Raw genomic sequence first — 16059 nt, forward strand, 5'->3', positions numbered from 1 at the left:
CCTGGAGTCCAGTTTTTAGTTCTGGGACCAGAATCAGCTGAATTATTTTTTAAAGATACTTCATGAGTCATAAACAACTCCATGGGTTTTTTTTTTTTTTACATTTTTATTCTCAGATATAAAACAAGTTACATTTAATGCAACAGATGAACCCTAACCAGGTGCTGGAACAGAAGTCAACGGAGGCTTCAGGACTAGACCCAGATCAGGTTTGTTGTCCTGAGGTCCCGTCCTCAGCCATCTTGCAGCAGGTCACGTGACCCTCAGCTGCCCAGGTGGAGTTTATCCGCTGCCTGAAATGGTCAACAGGTCTGGACTTCAGCACTGGCTGACTGGAAATGACTTCATATCGGACATGAAAACAAACTGACTCACTGTGATTTCACACCTACTGGACTCAGCAGGTCCTGGTTCAGGTGTTGCTTCATAAACTGGATTACAGATGGTGCGACTGCAATGTGAGGGTGGAGCTTCTTCCACCCCCTCATCATCCTGTCAGAGGTCAAAGGTCACCACCATGATGTATAACTGATGTGAGTGACACACAGACACACACTGACCTTAAAGTAGTGGAACTGGAAGGGCCTGTTTGTGTGTGTGTAGAAGTGATATCCCACGAAGACGGCTCCTGTTACCATGGCGATCAGCAGCACCACGCCGATGCCCATCCCTGCCTTATGAGCCACATGCATCTGCAGAGCCAATCAGAGACAAGGTCAGATGTCAGATGGGAGGAAATACAAAGTTTAAATTTTTTTTTTTTTTTGGAGCGATTGCCTGATGTTCCCATGACAACACTGACCTCTTGGCGTATGGGCGGGGCTTCCAGCGGTCCCTGGAGAACATGTATGACCCCATTGGAGGCTAAGACATCACCACTGGTCAAGAAGCGGTTGTTGATATAACAAGACACCTGATGGGAGGAGGAGGTTTAATATCAGTGTGAGACTTTGTTAATCATTGATTTGGGTTAGGTAGGGTGGGGGCGCTGACCAGTGCTGAAGGGTTCAACAAGTCTGAGACTCCGACAACTGTCAGACTTCCGACTCTGGTCCTGATCCGGCTGCCATTCCTCAGCCGACTGAGAGGAAGAGACTCTCCCTCAGACAGATGGAACTCAATGTCCCTCAGAGACAGAGTCTACACACAAACACACACAGTTTTAAGGACTGGAGGAGCTGGGAACTGAAGCATCTTCTTATTGGTGGTTTGTGGTGACTTACTCCGCCCAAATAGGTGTCAGGTGAAGACCTGAGATTTACCTGGTTGCCGGGCAGGCCAGCGTTATCAGGGACAAACAGGGTAGACTGGATAGTCATGTCACCGAGACGCTTCACAAAGTTGCGGCCGGATTCTGACGCCTCAGAGCAGTTCAGGATTTGCTGACGAGAAATACAAATTAGTTGTGAACCTGTTCCTGTCCCAATCATAGATCAGCACCTGGGACTACCCCTGCACCTGGTCTGGTACTCACTGTGAGGAAGTTGGAGAAGGTGGGTGTGGTCCTGAGGACCTGCAGCAGGTTTCCTGAACAGGTGATGCCATCTCCTACGAAACCGACTGGACACTCACACCTGACATCTGAAACACAACAGCTCTGGTCTCACAGCCTATCAGTGATTGGTTTCAGATCAATGACCAAAGCTCCTCCACTGCCTCTCAGTCCCTCCCCCCTCCTCCTCACCCTTCATCCTGTAGCAGAAAGCATCCCAGGTCTCACTCAGGTTCTTGCGGATTCCGTAGTCCACAATGCCAACATGTCCAAAGCCACAATTGGGATTGGAGTAGGTGGTGGGGTACGCTACCCGCCCCCCATCCAGCCACCCGGCTGCGCACATGTTCAACCCCCCCTGCAGGATGCACAGTAGGCAGTGTTTAAGCAGATGGACAGGAGGAGGGAGTGAAGTTTGTGGTACATTAACTGACCTGCTGAGCATAGGACAACTGAGTGTAGGTGGCCAAAGTGCCTCCTTCTGCAGAGCAGATCTGTTGAGCTGCTGAGAAACTGAGTTTGTACTGGCCCACAACTGAACGCAGGTGGAACACACCCAGGGTGGCATCTACACACAGACGCACAACACAACACAATGTCAGAGCAACAAATGACCGAGGGTGGCATCTGCACACAGATGCACAACACACTGTAAAGACAGCACACCCAGGGTGCACACATGGGGGGCCCCACCTTCAAAGTGTAGGTCTGTACAGTGGGCATCCTGGTGACACTGTCCGTTGTCATGGAGACAGCGGCTGATTGGCAACTGTTTCACCTCACAGTTGAGTTCGTCTCCAATGTAGCCATCTTTACACGTGCACTTCCTCTTCCCCTGTTTAAAAAAAAAAAAAAAAACACAAAAAAAACACACAAACACAGCTCATCATTCTGTCACTCACACCTGATGACAGAGTGTTCTTCCTGACCCCTCCCTCTCCTCACCGGAGCCGTCATGGTGCAGGTAGCATGTTCGTGGCAGCCGCCGTTGTCCCCGGAGACGCAGGGGTCAATGGGCTGGCAGGTGAAGCCGTCCCCAGAGTGACCCCTTGGGCAGGTGCAGCTCACCTCCTCGCCCATCTGAGAACATCTGGCTCCTGGAGCACAGCCCCCGTTCCAGATGTGACACATGTCCACCACTGTGGGAGTGATGTCACAACACATTTTTCATCATGTTCCCGTTGTGGAACTACAGTTTCCATAATGCTTTGGTGAATGTGATGTGTGTGAGCAGACTCAAGAGTCCAGTATGTCAGTAGTTCGATCACCAGCTACTTTGTTGATGTGACTGTATGAGCAAGACAAGTTCTGTCCAGTCACCATGGTGACAAACTTTCTCAGGTTTACCTGCACAGGTGAATCCATCTCCTTCATAAAATGGCTGACAGATGCAGGTGTTATTCTCCTGACAGACGGCTTTGGGAGAGCAGGGTGGGGAACAGTAGAGCACCTGAGCTGCAGGCAGAGACACGTCAACTCATTCATGTGTGTTGTCATGACAACAAGTCCTCAAGATGTGTGTTTAGAATGAACCTGCAGACTTACTCTGCTCAGTATCACACTGCTCACCGCCCCATCCCGCCTCACAGAGGCACACCCCCGTCCCTCTGCGTCCGTCATCACATGATCCATGTTTTGAACAGTTACAGGCTGAAAACATGTTCAGCATTAGAACCCGAAAACTTCAGGCTCACTTAAGAAACAGGAAGCTGTGACCGCTGCTTACCTTTACAGGTGGGTCCGTAGAAACCATCGCTGCACTGCTCACAGGCCACACCCCTGAAACCCACCTCACAGGTACAGGTACCATTACCAAGGTGACCGTCGTCACATTTCCCGTGGTTACTGCAGGAGGAGGTGACTCCACCTGGACACACTGGACAGAGAGGAGACATTTAATTATGTTATACATGTGATGTCACTGTGCTCATTTACATATCTAAATATTTTATTCAAAAAAATACCTTTTAAAATTTCTTCACTCACAACAACAAAACATTTCAATAACGTCCTGATCAGTGACGTCACAATCTTTTCGTAATTATAACAGAATTAGTATTTTGAAATGATCAGGTGTGCAACGGGTTCAGTTAGACACAAACCCAGACAATCCCGTCCGTGGTAACCACGGCAACACTTGGGTTGCCAGAAGTTGACAATGCAGACGCTGCGACAGCCGAGGTTTTCAGTCACGAACATGGTGGGTAGGTCGCATTTCTGCACCTCCTGGAAAACAACACAAACATAATGACGCACACAGACATCACAAACAGTTCACAGTTCCTTTGTGTGTTTGTGTTGGGATGCAGATGATGAAGATCAGACCTTTAGTTTGGAACCATTAGGACAGCGAGCCTTGGAGGACGTGCAAAGTCCACAGCTCATCTACCACAGAAGAAGAAAAACACTTGTGTTGTGTACCAGCATCTTAAGAAATGGTGAAGGAATGCATCCATTTAAGGGAAGGATTTACCTGGAGTTCAAAGGTCGTCTGCTCATCACATCGCCCTCCTAGGCTGGGTGGAGTCAGCAGGCAGTCAATTCCGTACGCAATCCCCCCATTAAAGATGAGGTGTCTCTGAATAATGCGACACTTCCCGTCATTGATGAAAATTTCTCCCTGTTCAAAGACAATCCGTTAATGGAACAATGCCATCGCCTCTTCTTCTTCTCTGTTTCTGTTGTCATACTGACAATGTCGTCCATCCCCCCACAGCTGAAGGAAAGCGAGGAGCCCTGAAGAGTGCGTGCCGAATCGAGGTGGATCAGACGTTCAGCATAAATCTGAGTTCAGGAGAAGAAAGTTAGAGAGTCATTCTTTGGAAACAGACACATTCACATTCTGTTCTGTCTTGAACGTTCTACTTGTCACCTTCTGCATCTGCAGGATGTGGTACTTCAGGTACTCCACCAGCTGAGGTCGGTTATGTTGGTGGAACAGGAAGTCCTTCTGTTCCTGTGGCAGAGACGCCATGACACCGTCTGAGGGCAGGAAGACCGTCACCGGCTGGTTTATCCCATTGTAGACCAGGTCCATCACACCGGTGTCCTAAAACAGAAGGACCAAACGTGAGGAGAGAACATGAGTGGGGAACATGAGGAAGGAATTTTAGGAGAACAGCTCACCTCCAGCAATTTGTAAAAGGTTTTGTAACCGTGACGTTGAGCAACATCCGTCAGGTTCACCTGGAGGGAAACACATTGATTCTTTGTTATTGATTATTGATATGTCATCAGTTGAGTATTGAATAAATCAACAGACGAACGTGAACTGACAGACAAATCTGAATCCTGGTTTTTGTCCAGGTCTGGAGGAATCAGGAGCTGGTTGATTTCATGGAAGATGCCATTGATGCTGACGTCATGGCTGTAAGACACAGTGGCCTGGTTGATGAAGATGCTGCCCTAAAAAACAAATAATCTGCATTGTCTCCCGAGGTTTAATGATGTTATCAACTACAGAAACATCTCTGATCCTTGAACACAGAGCTCAGTTCACCTGGTTGGACCGGGTGGTCAGCACAAGTCCAGACAGAGAGGTCAGGTTTCGTGGTTGTTTCAGGTCGGCAGGAAGTAGAGTGTGGCACATGACAATGTGGCTGCGCAGGATGTTGGCAAATTCTTCTTTATGTTTCTCCGACTGCAATGATTTTACCTAAAAAAAATCGTTTTAGAGATGACTCATCCTGGAGGGGACGTGAAACTGAAGTTAATTAAATGACGCCACAGTTGAAACATCAGTTTCTGAGGAGTTGTCACCTTGCCGGCTGTGTCTTTGTCAGATCTGAAAGCCTCTTTGTTCGGAGCAAAGACAGTGAACGGACCGCGGCCTTTCAGAGAAATCTCTACCACCTGAAAACAGAGTTTTACTTCTGTTAATGGGTTTCACCTGCAGGGGGCAGCAGAGAAACGCCTGGCAACTTACTATCAGGCCGAGGTAGAAGTCACTCAGCTTCCTGGTCAGGAGTTCCTTCCCCACCGTGCCTCTGCAGGTGAGTCCATCTCCGATAAAGTTACTGATGCAGGAGCAGGTACGAACTCCTGGACCGTTCATGTTGCACCGAGCGAACTGATGACAGCCTCCGTTTTTCTGGAAGCATCAGCAGAAAAACAAGTGTTACTGTGCATGACGCTGAGTGACACTTTAAATGTTGTATCCATGGTGATTTCAAATAGAACCCTCACCCTAACCCTAAACACACACTGTTTATCCTCAAACTGCGGTTGAATGAGTTTGATGACTCCAATCTGACTTCTGCAGTACGTCTGTGTTCTCAATGCATCACTTACCTTTTGACACAAGTTGATTATCTTACAGTTCTGTCCATCACCTGAGTAACCGTCACTGCAGGCACACGATGTCTGTGAGAAAAACACCGAACAGACAGGTGGAGACAGGTCTGCACAGGTGAATATAGGTAGCTGTCACATTGAACAACAGAAGGAGTTTTTACCTTGTTCGGTCCAACGTGGACGCAGTCTGCGTTGGCATGGCAGCCTCCATTTGCATCCAGACAGGGATTTATCTCTGTGGGAGAGTCAGAAAACCCTACAGCACTCAAACGCATCACAGATCCTGAGTGTTGGAGATCAGATTCGATCCACCTACCGACACACACTAGCCCGTCTCCTGAGTATCCTCTGTTACAGACACAGTCTCTGAGCCCGGGCCGCGTCCTCTTACAGACGGCATACAGACTGCAGCCGCCATTATTCACTGCGCACGGGTCTTTTGCTGAAAACATCATCACCATCATTGTTCTCATCATGATAAAGAGAACGAACAGCTGAACTCAGGTTGGCAGATTCCTACCTTGACAGGAAGTCCCGTTTCCTTCAAACCCTGCGGCGCAGAGACACCGAGGTCCAGCCGATCTAATCACACAGCTGTTGGACAGAGAATCAAAGGCTGAGCGACAACCTGCAGGTGGCTCTGCACACTGAGATCAGATCCTCTGCTACACCAACAAAGAAGAAGGAAGGGAACGTGTGGGCCCCTACTTACTTTGCACTGGTGTGACATTTGACTGGGCCACAGAGTTCGTCAGCAGATTCAACCTCTGAAGAGACAGATCAGTTCACCGGTGAGAATGAAAAGAAAAGACAAGAACTCACCCTGACCATCAGTCCTTCTTACTCTCATCACAGATGATTCCTCGCCAGCCGACCTCACACTCGCATGTCCCGTCGCCCAAGATGCCTTCACTGCAGCGGCCATTTTTACATCTGCAGTCTGCGGGGGGGAGCATTCACTGTCTTCATTCTGTTCACTGAGCTCTGCTCTGTTTCTGTGGGAGATTTAAACTGACCCTGGTCACAGTGGACTCCGAATTTCCCACGCTGGCAGGTCTCACAGGCTGTCCCATCGAATCCTGGTTCACACTGACAGACTCCAGTCCCGTTCAGGCCATCCAAACAGACTCCATTACCAAAGCAGGGTTGAGTCTTTGGACCGGGACATGGCTCACAGTGCTCCCCAAAAAAGCCCCTGCAACACCTCAGAAACTAAAAGAGAAAATGTCTTTTATTCTGAAGTAGCTTCCTGTGTGTGTGTCTTTGTGTGTCACAGTAAACATACAACGCTTCTCTGAAGACACGTGGCTCTGCAGCCGAAGGTCAGTAGCCGCTCGGCCTCAAGCATCCGACTGAACACGCACTTCCTGGTCCTCACTGACTTCTGCAAAGAACAGCCATGATGTCAAAGTGAAGCCAAAATTTTAAAATGTTATTGAGTCTCTGATACCTGGACCTGGACCAGGACCACACCATCTGTAGTTAATACACCCTCCCCAGGAGTCTTACATCTGGTACGGTGTCGTTGGGACAAACTTTGCTCTGAGGGAAGAAACAGTCAACGCATGTTCCCTGTGGAAGAACAACATTTCATGAGCAGGTGCGTCTGGGGGCGTGGTCTGTGCAGATGCTGGGTGGCATTACCATGACACTCAGGTACTTGACTTCATCACAACGGTTCCTGTTGATGTGCAGAACAGCTGACAGGCCATGAACCACGCCTTTACCGCTCAGGATGTTGGAGGAGTTCAACTGAGCCTCGTTCACAAACAGCTGTAGGGACAGATTGGTGATGTGACCAGTTCATCATGTGACCAGGTCATGTGATTAGATGGGTTCTGACCTGCCCATCTTGAGGAAAGAAGCCGATTTGGAAGTTGAAGCCAAGCAGCGTCCGTCTGTATCCTCCATGCTGCAAGTCAGTTTTTAACAGACGCTCTGATGTCACCACGTGGTAACGAGTTGTATTCACATCCTGTTAACAAAATAAAAGCACTAAAACATTTTGCAGTGAACCTTGTCTGCCGTAACAATTGAAGCTCTTGTCAGTCTCTCAGACCAGGGCAGTGGCAGCAGTTTTCTGGAGGTAATCTCTGATGGCGGCGTCTGTTGGTGCAAAAATGGTGAACTCATCTTCCTGTGTGATCTCGTCTGTCAGGTTGTACGCCTGTACGGTAGACACACACTGTCAACAAACTACACAAACACAACAGGTGTAGAGCACGTGCTGGATCCTCTTGTACCATCAGATAAAACCTGAAGAGTGAGAACTCGGGTCTGAGAGCAAGCGTCGCCAGCAGCCCCTCACTCAGTTTCCTGTCAGGAAGCAGCACCTGCAGAGTAACAGACAGTGCCATCAGTTGGATGTCTGGGCGGCGGCAGCAGCGTTACCCTGACAACACTGTACCTGACTGATTATGTGGATCAACCCGTTTGTTGCAGCTAAATCTGCAGTGGTGATGGTGGCTCCGCCCACAGCTGTAAACTGACAACAAATACAATAAACAATAAACACAGCAGACGTTTGTCTGTTTTGTAATCTTTTGTTGTGTGGACTCACCTCATTGGTTGTTGAAACAGGAAGTGTTGTCTGGAGAAGTGATGTCACAGAGGGGACGGCGCTCAGGCTGGATAATGAATAGGTCCCCAGAATCATGTGATTTCTGTCGGTAAACAAACAGCAGCTGTTATAAATATGAAATATCTGGAGACACAAAGAGCCGTGTTTGAAACCAGCCGCCACCTGACAAAACTCGGCAGATTCCCCTTCATGGTCCAGAAGCTTTTGTCCTCTGGAGACATTTTTCTAACAGCTGCCGAAGACGGAACCAGAATGGTCAAATTATGATCCGGCAGAGACCAGGACAGTTCAGAGTCCTGATTGAGGACAGACACAGATACAAGACATGATGCTCAGGTCTGAACCAACACAGACTCAGGACAGGGGGCGCACAGACAACAGGTCTGAGCTAGACTCAGCCAGACTCAGCTGATCTGAGCATCCCTGATGGAGATGACTCACAGTAAACCAGGTGAAGAACTCCGAGGCATTGGGCAGAACCATCAGTTCCTGAAATCATAAGAGACACACTCAGTTCTGGTGGTGAAGGTGCACACAAACTCACGTGTCCGCCATCTGACCGCATCACCCATCACTCACCTGATCCACTCGACCGAAACATATGTGTCCGTTTCCACCAAAGCCTTCGTCACAGACACACGTCCACCCAGACGACAGCAGCTGGCAGCTCGCCTGAAGATGAGAAGAATCACAGCTCGATCAGAGGTCTGACTCAAATCAAAGATGGAATCAGGAACAGAGCCTTTCATGGACTCACCAGGAAGTGACAGCCTCCGTTCGCGGTGACACACTGATTCACCGGCTCACAGTCCTGACCACTTCCTCTGAATCCAGCTTTACAGCTGCAGTCACTCTGTGGGTGAAGACCAGATCTGATGTTCAGGGACTCAGGAAACCTCATTGTGATGCCCTATCAAGACTAGGACAACAACACTGTAGCATCTGGTTTATCTGATAGGGTCAGAGGGACATTTGTCCTCCTCAGAGGAACTGGGTCACATGGCAGATGCAGATCTGAAGGGTCTGAAGGTGGAACTCACCTGACCCGGGCCAACATTGATACAGGTGGCATTGGGGTGACAACCCCCTCTGTCAGGACCATCACAGTTGTTGATTGGCTGACACTCGTCTCCGTCCTCAGTCCACCCTGTCAGACACTGGCAGGAATGCGTTCCCGGTCCCGTCCTCACACATTTAGCCTGCGAGGACAGCAGCTGTCAAAAACGCACACCACAGTGACCAATTAGCTGGACGTCGGCTGGGTCATGTGACTTACATTCATGCTGCAGCCACCCCGGAGAGGTGGAGCACAGGGGTCGGACTCCACGCAGGTGAGACCGTCACCTTGGTAACCAGGTTTACACACACACCTGAAAACGTACACACAGAGAGACACACAATTACATCTGCAGATGGAGGGAGTGGGAGGAGCTAATCACCTTCAACCACCTCATCTACCACTTTCAGTACCTGACATGGGAACTGTAACCTCATATAGAGGACTCAGGACCTCCTGACCTGAGCGGATGATGTGGAGCTCTGCGGAATGAAGCCCAGTTGTTGATCAAGATAAACTCACCTTGTCTCCCCCTGGCTGAAGTCACAATTGGCATGGGCATGACAGAACTGAGCCTGAACACCGCAGGGTGCTGTTTGTCGGTCACAGAGCCGGCCGGTGAAACCCATCCAACAAGAGTCCAGTTTACACCGACCATCTGAGACCGGACGGTTGTCACATTGTCCATGGATACAGAGACAAGCTGTGGGCACACGGGTTACATCACTCTGACATCACACCTGTTTCCATGATGCCATCTGGTTAGACTACTCAGACTCACTCTTGTCACAGTTTGGTCCATATTTCTTGGAGGAGGAGCAGTACTGACAGCGAGAGCCTCTGAAGTTTGGATCACAGATACAAGATCCATTTCCTCCGATTCCCTCTACACACTGTAGAAAATAATGCATCAGTTTCCTATATACTGCCAAAATAAAAGCCTTACGCATAAAAACAATTGTTAAACAAAACGATTTAGGGCTAGATAACTTCATGTTGAGGTGGAAATCTGACCTGACCGTGTCCAGAGCAGGGAGTCTGGTATCCACCCGGACAGGGAGCACAGTCAGGACCATAGAAGCCTTTACAACATGCTGCAGTCTGAACACACAACAGGCACTGACCAGGGTCATTTATTCAGGTAACCAACATATATTCTTTCAGTACCCATCAGGCACTGGACAGGTGGCAGACTTTAAACAGACGTGTCTGTTAGTGGAGATCATCTGAACTGCATTTACCGTGATGGTGGCGTTGCAGAGCGGTGAGCAGCCAGTCGCTGGGATTCTGATAGCTGGGTTGCCAATGGACAGAGTGTATAAACATCCGAAAATGGAGGTGCCCTGATTGGTGCACAGAGAGACCATCATGTAGTGACCACACCGCAGTTCCAGTTCATATCCAAACAGTGTGAGTTCTTACTATGTAAACTCCGGACAAGCACTGAGACAGCTTGACCTTCGAGCAGCTGACACACTCTCCCTGGAAGAAGAAGAAGATGCTCTTGCGGACATTGATAACAATCAATCCAAAATGTGTTTTTCAACTGTTTCAAAATCCGCCATGTTTAGACTTTTTTTTTTTTTTTCCTTTGACTACACTGAATTGGTCTTTGTAAAGAGTCAGCATCAGGCAAACTGGACCAACAGCAGGTTAATGAGAGTCTGGTGTTTGTTGTTCAACCTCTGCAGGAGCCAATTTCGAATCTCACCTTGATGGTTTTGTTTTCAATGACATCACACCTGTTGGGTAACAAGGGTTCAATGGAAGATGGAGTCAAAATGCCATCTACCACATACAGACGCCCGTTTTTAGCTTCCACAGCCGCCTCCAACACAGCAGCTCCATCGACCAGGATCTGACCCTGAGAACAGAATGCCATTCAAAGTTCCAGACAACCCTAAAGGCAGCACCAGGTACAGACCTTGAGAAGATAGAACTTCAGAGAAACATGCCAGTGCAGAAAGAAAGATGACCAGACTGAAGATACTCATAGAAGCACTGGGAGGTTTGGGCCAAAACTTACTTTCTCAGTCACATTAATTGTCAGAATCTGATTGGCCATCGTCACAATCCTGCGACTGGACACAGCATTATAGACCTCCAGCTTCAGGGTAGGACAGAGAGTCACCATCAGAAGGCGTGATCAGGAAAAAAAACAACCAATGACAACACAAGCATCTGTACTCACTGCTGTGGACGGGACCATGTGGTTTCTCAGAAGCTCCACCAACTTTGTGTGACCCTGAAGGTTCAACATGAGAGAGAAAGAAAAGTGAATGAGCTGTGCTTATTGTGTGGTTGTCATTTTATGTGTGTGTGGTGTGTTGAAGTTTGTTCATAAGTTACCTGGGTGCTGCTGAGGAAGGTCATGTGTCCTTCCACCATGGTGTCAAAGGCTGAAGTTGTTGGTGCAAAGACGGTGACGGCTCCAGGAAGGTCCAGGACTGAGGCCAGCTCAGTTTTCTGTAGGATATGGAGAGTGACAATCTGAGAGGTTCATCCTCAGAGGAACAGGAACATGACCAGGATCAATCTACACTGATGGAGACACAAGAAGTGACTCCATCCTGAGCAGCTCAGGACTCTGCAGGACTCACCTCTAATAACCATTTGAACTTGTCAAACTTTCCATAGTCAGAAAGAATCTTCATCAAGTTCTCCTGAAGACAGACGTGTTTATGAGTAAATGAGAGAATATGAGAAGTGTCATGATGTCATCAGTTACATGTGACCTCCTGAGTACCTCGGGGTTACTCTCCACGGTCGCGGAGACACTGTCCATCAGCTTGTTAATGACGTGGATCATCCCGTTGGATGCAACCAAGTCTGATTGAATGATCACTCCCTTCTTCCTGCTGCCATGGATACGGATTGTAGTCAGAGAGTCCTAAAAGAAAAACATGTAGAGAAACCTCCATAAAGGAGGTCAAGGTTTCAGATGCTGGGAGAAGATGGTGGTTTGAGCCCCACGCAGGGTCTCACCCCCTCTGATGTGTCGGTCTCAGCTGATTTTCCTGTCAGTGTGTAAAACACATCGCTTTTCTTCAGCGAGTCAAACGACATTATTCCAGGAACCAGGTGCATCTTACACAGGTAGCGGGCTTTCTGCTGGTCTGAGGTCAGAGACCGGACCTGCAGATCAGATGTAGAACAGATCAGATCCTGGAAAACACTCCAGTGGGTCAGCCTCAGGTACACTGATTAATCTGGTCATTGATTCTCACCGACATTCCTCTGAAGCCTTTGTTTATCGGGACAAAGACGGTGAAAGGACCGAGGTTCTGCAGAGGCCATGACAGAGAACCTGAGGACAGACAGACAAACTATGATCAGCTGATCAGGACTGATGCTCAGAACCAGCAGGATTTGGATCAGTCTTAGACCATCTGGGTTCACTGGGGTCGTCTGATACATCATCGTACCAAAGAGAGCAATGGCATTGCTCAGGTGACCGCGCCACTGCCCTCCAGGCTCTGTGTTCAGCTCATTCAGACGCTGCATGATGTTCCCATAACACACTCTACCGTTGCCATGGTAACCTTGGAGGCAGGTACACCTGAGGGGCAGAGGGACAGGTGATACACCTCTTCAGCACTGTGACACACTGCACAGATGTAGAGGTGAGAATAGAGATGGGACTGACTGGACTTGTCCTGGGCCCACTGTGGTACAGTTGGCGTTCCGGTGACACGAATCAGGTCTACACGAGTCCTTCATGCTGCAGCCACCGTCAGACAGGTTGTAAAAACCAGGAAGACACTCGCAGTGAGACTGTCAGTGAGACAGAGGACACAAAGGATTACCTTCATTCAGGTGAGCTGGTCCTTCAAACCAGTTTCTGTCCCTGATCCCGGGGTCTTATTACCTTCCCTGGACCGTCATGGACACATCGGGTAGACTCAGTGGAGCAGCTGCCATGTTTGGTTTGACAGGGGTCGATCGCCATGCAGACTCGTCCGTCCCCGCTGTAGCCCTCGTTGCAGGCACACAGGTGCTGGTTTGGACCGGTGTGGACACAGGAGGCGTGGACATGACACCGCCGCTGAAGACATGGGTTTATGGCTGAGGGGACAAGTTTGATGATCTGACATGCTGCTCTTTCAGAATAAATGATGATAAAAGCTTGTATCTACTTAAACTCACATGAACACTGATCTCCAGACTTCTGGTAACCCGGCAGACACTGACAGAGCATCCGCCCACTCAGAGCGTCCTCCATACACCGAGAGCTCCCCGGACACCTGAGGGACACACACTCCGGGGACTCTGTAAGGACAGGACAGGGAGAGGGAAAGGTGAGGACGGGGGGAAGGACAGGTGAGGACAGGATCCAGTCTTCACTGACCTTGGTCACAGTTTGGACCTTTGTATCCAGAGAAACAGGTGCAGCTGCCGTCACCTCTGAGACCAGAGTTACACAACCCATGGACACAGGTACACACTGACACACACACACACACACACACACAAACAATTGTGAATGAAATTGTGTCTGTTTGTTTTTTTTTGTGATGATTTTATGAACAGTTTTTATGGTACCTGAGTTGCAGTTGGAACCAAAACGACCAGGAGAGCAGTCCTCACAGGCTGTTCCTGCAAACCCCTCCTACACACAGACGTACACAGTCTTATATCTGTTGTGGTACAGTGAGATGTGTACCTCTGTGCGGTTGTGTCTCTTGTATCCAGGTGTGTTACCTGACAGCTGCAGGTCCCGTTCCCCCCAAGGCCTTCGGAGCAGACGCCTCTGTTGCTGCAGGGAGCCTGGTGCTGGTCTGGACACTCTGAAAGACAAACAGGAAACTGTCAGCAGAGGAAAGCTCCTCCATCCTTCCTGCTCCCTCTGAGTTCAGAATCCACAGCCCAGAGACCAGGACCTTTGTGAATTTGTCAGCACATTTGTGTCCTGCTGACTGAAGAGAGGAAGGACGTTGTGATCGCTGCAGGACCATTTGAATCCTGTAAGACTGACTGTCCAGCCGAGTCCAGGTGAAACTATTCCATGTACTTCAACATTCAGCTGGTCATTGGCACATGGTTTCCATGATAACTACAGGTGGTGTCTATCCAACAAACACTTCAATACACTGTTTCCTGTGGATGTTTCACAATAAAAGCCTATTGAAGTTGTTTCAATGTGAAGCAGCAGGAAATGTTGCATTAAGCTACAGTGACAATCTGTGTGTGTGTGTGTGTGTGTGTCCTCACCCACACAGTGTAGTCCCCAGTATCCTGGACAGCATTTCTTCATCTCCAGCTCTCTGTAACATTCGGACGAGCAGCCGTCGATGGACATTGTGAGACTGGGTGTGCTATAGTGATACCTGACAACACACGCAGAGATACAAAGAAACACACACTGTGGGCTCAGGTCTGTAGACACACACAGACACACACAAACACAACAGCCTCACACACACTCACGTGCAGTCCTGCACTGTGGAATTGGGGGCCATTTTGTATCCAGGCGGACATGACATCAACGGACTGATGCTGCAGGAATGACAAGTGGTCCGAGTCCGGATAACAAAAGACCTGGAACACACATTCTGACAGACACACACAGACAATAAGCAGTCTGGCCTCAGTGTGTGTCTGTGTGTGTCATCTCTTTCCAGGGGAATATTTTGAATAAACCAAACTTCTCTAGGCCCAGAAATCAAATCAGGATCCTTAACTTGGTCTTAAGTGTAAACAGGAAGTGACTTTAATCAGCTGATCTGAGCCACCCTGGTCCTCAGACCAGATCAGATCAAACCAAACCACAGCAGGGATTGATGTCTCTTGAAAACAGGTTCTAACATGTGAGGGAATACATTTTTTATAAAATGGATTCATACCTGTGATGCAGCCAATATCTTCATCATCATCATCATCATCATCAGAGAGACCCCCAGCAGCTTGGAGTTCTGGCAGATCTCCATGTCTGCGGTCTTGCTCTGTCCCAGTCTGGTCTGTGCTGGTCTCTCCCTGTCGGACACTTTTGAGTTTTCAGACCCCCCCTCCCATGTTTCCTGAAAGACAAACTGCTGACTGAGGCACAGATCTGATCCTGACCTGTAGAGTCCAGATGGAAATGGATCTGGATCTATATGGTCTCTGTTGAGTCTGTAAAACTGATTTATAAATGAACATCATCTAAGACAGCAACAGTGAACATTTCATCACAGCTAGACATTAAAGAAACTCCTTCAGAATAAAAGTCCACAGTGACACCATGAGAACATGATTGTGTGTGTGTGTGTGTGTGTTTGAGTGTTGGGGGGGGTTAATAGCAGGAAATCCTGGACTGGAATCTGCTGCTTTTTTCTCTTTCCTGAAACTTTCTGCTCAGTCATCACGCACACACCACTTCCTGCTGATTGTTTGTGTGAGCATTCTTGTTCACTTTAAACTCAACTTACTTGCTGATCCTTTAAATTTGAGCCCAAACTGACGGATTTCACTGCACCAACATCTGGATCATAGCAGGCTCACTCTGGCCTGTGAGTCCGTGTGTTATTCCATGAGTCAGCTTCACTCTGAAAACTATATAAACCTTGTGAAGATCCCAGTCTAGACCTGGAGATCTGGTCCCAGTCCGGGTTCTGTAGGTTTAGGTGTGTTTCTTACTTTAGCCCACCAGGGGGACAG

At 48.7% G+C, this 16059-nt stretch overlaps 1 protein-coding gene across 3 annotated transcripts; it reads right to left on the minus strand.

Moving 5' to 3' along the window:
- Positions 1–110: 110 nt before the first annotated feature.
- stab2 (stabilin 2) lies at positions 111–15725 on the minus strand. Of its 3 annotated transcripts, none has more exons than XM_029495328.1 (68): positions 15267–15725; positions 14851–14975; positions 14635–14750; positions 14125–14210; positions 13966–14032; positions 13772–13867; positions 13570–13692; positions 13292–13488; positions 13070–13197; positions 12849–12982; positions 12651–12730; positions 12409–12558; positions 12170–12313; positions 12024–12086; positions 11773–11889; positions 11615–11668; positions 11450–11530; positions 11135–11287; positions 10846–10905; positions 10665–10766; positions 10438–10524; positions 10205–10316; positions 9946–10126; positions 9643–9736; positions 9407–9565; positions 9124–9219; positions 8946–9038; positions 8808–8855; positions 8529–8662; positions 8346–8448; positions 8193–8270; positions 8029–8118; positions 7845–7952; positions 7629–7760; positions 7430–7558; positions 7295–7357; positions 7071–7169; positions 6802–6997; positions 6630–6725; positions 6498–6552; positions 6306–6379; positions 6102–6227; positions 5947–6020; positions 5783–5854; positions 5418–5582; positions 5252–5344; positions 4992–5147; positions 4769–4897; positions 4619–4678; positions 4365–4541; positions 4187–4276; positions 3966–4112; positions 3818–3877; positions 3595–3718; positions 3219–3368; positions 3038–3142; positions 2840–2947; positions 2438–2631; positions 2186–2327; positions 1927–2060; positions 1685–1850; positions 1475–1581; positions 1263–1382; positions 994–1140; positions 803–913; positions 561–692; positions 389–492; positions 111–293 (listed from the first exon to the last, which is right to left on the minus strand). In XM_029495328.1, exons 1-68 carry the CDS (start codon positions 15348–15350, stop codon positions 206–208), a joined length of 7668 nt encoding a protein of 2555 aa, XP_029351188.1. In that variant the 5' UTR covers positions 15351–15725; the 3' UTR covers positions 111–205. The 3 variants fall into 3 exon arrangements, with proteins under 3 accessions (XP_029351188.1, XP_029351189.1, XP_029351190.1); XM_029495329.1 differs by having other exon boundaries at positions 134–293; positions 376–492; positions 15267–15724; XM_029495330.1 differs by having other exon boundaries at positions 155–293; positions 393–492.
- Between the last annotated feature and the right edge of the window lie 334 nt (positions 15726–16059).

This window comes from Echeneis naucrates, chromosome 23 (genome assembly GCF_900963305.1).
Source record: "Echeneis naucrates chromosome 23, fEcheNa1.1, whole genome shotgun sequence".
Classification (NCBI taxonomy): Eukaryota; Metazoa; Chordata; class Actinopteri; order Carangiformes; family Echeneidae; genus Echeneis; species Echeneis naucrates.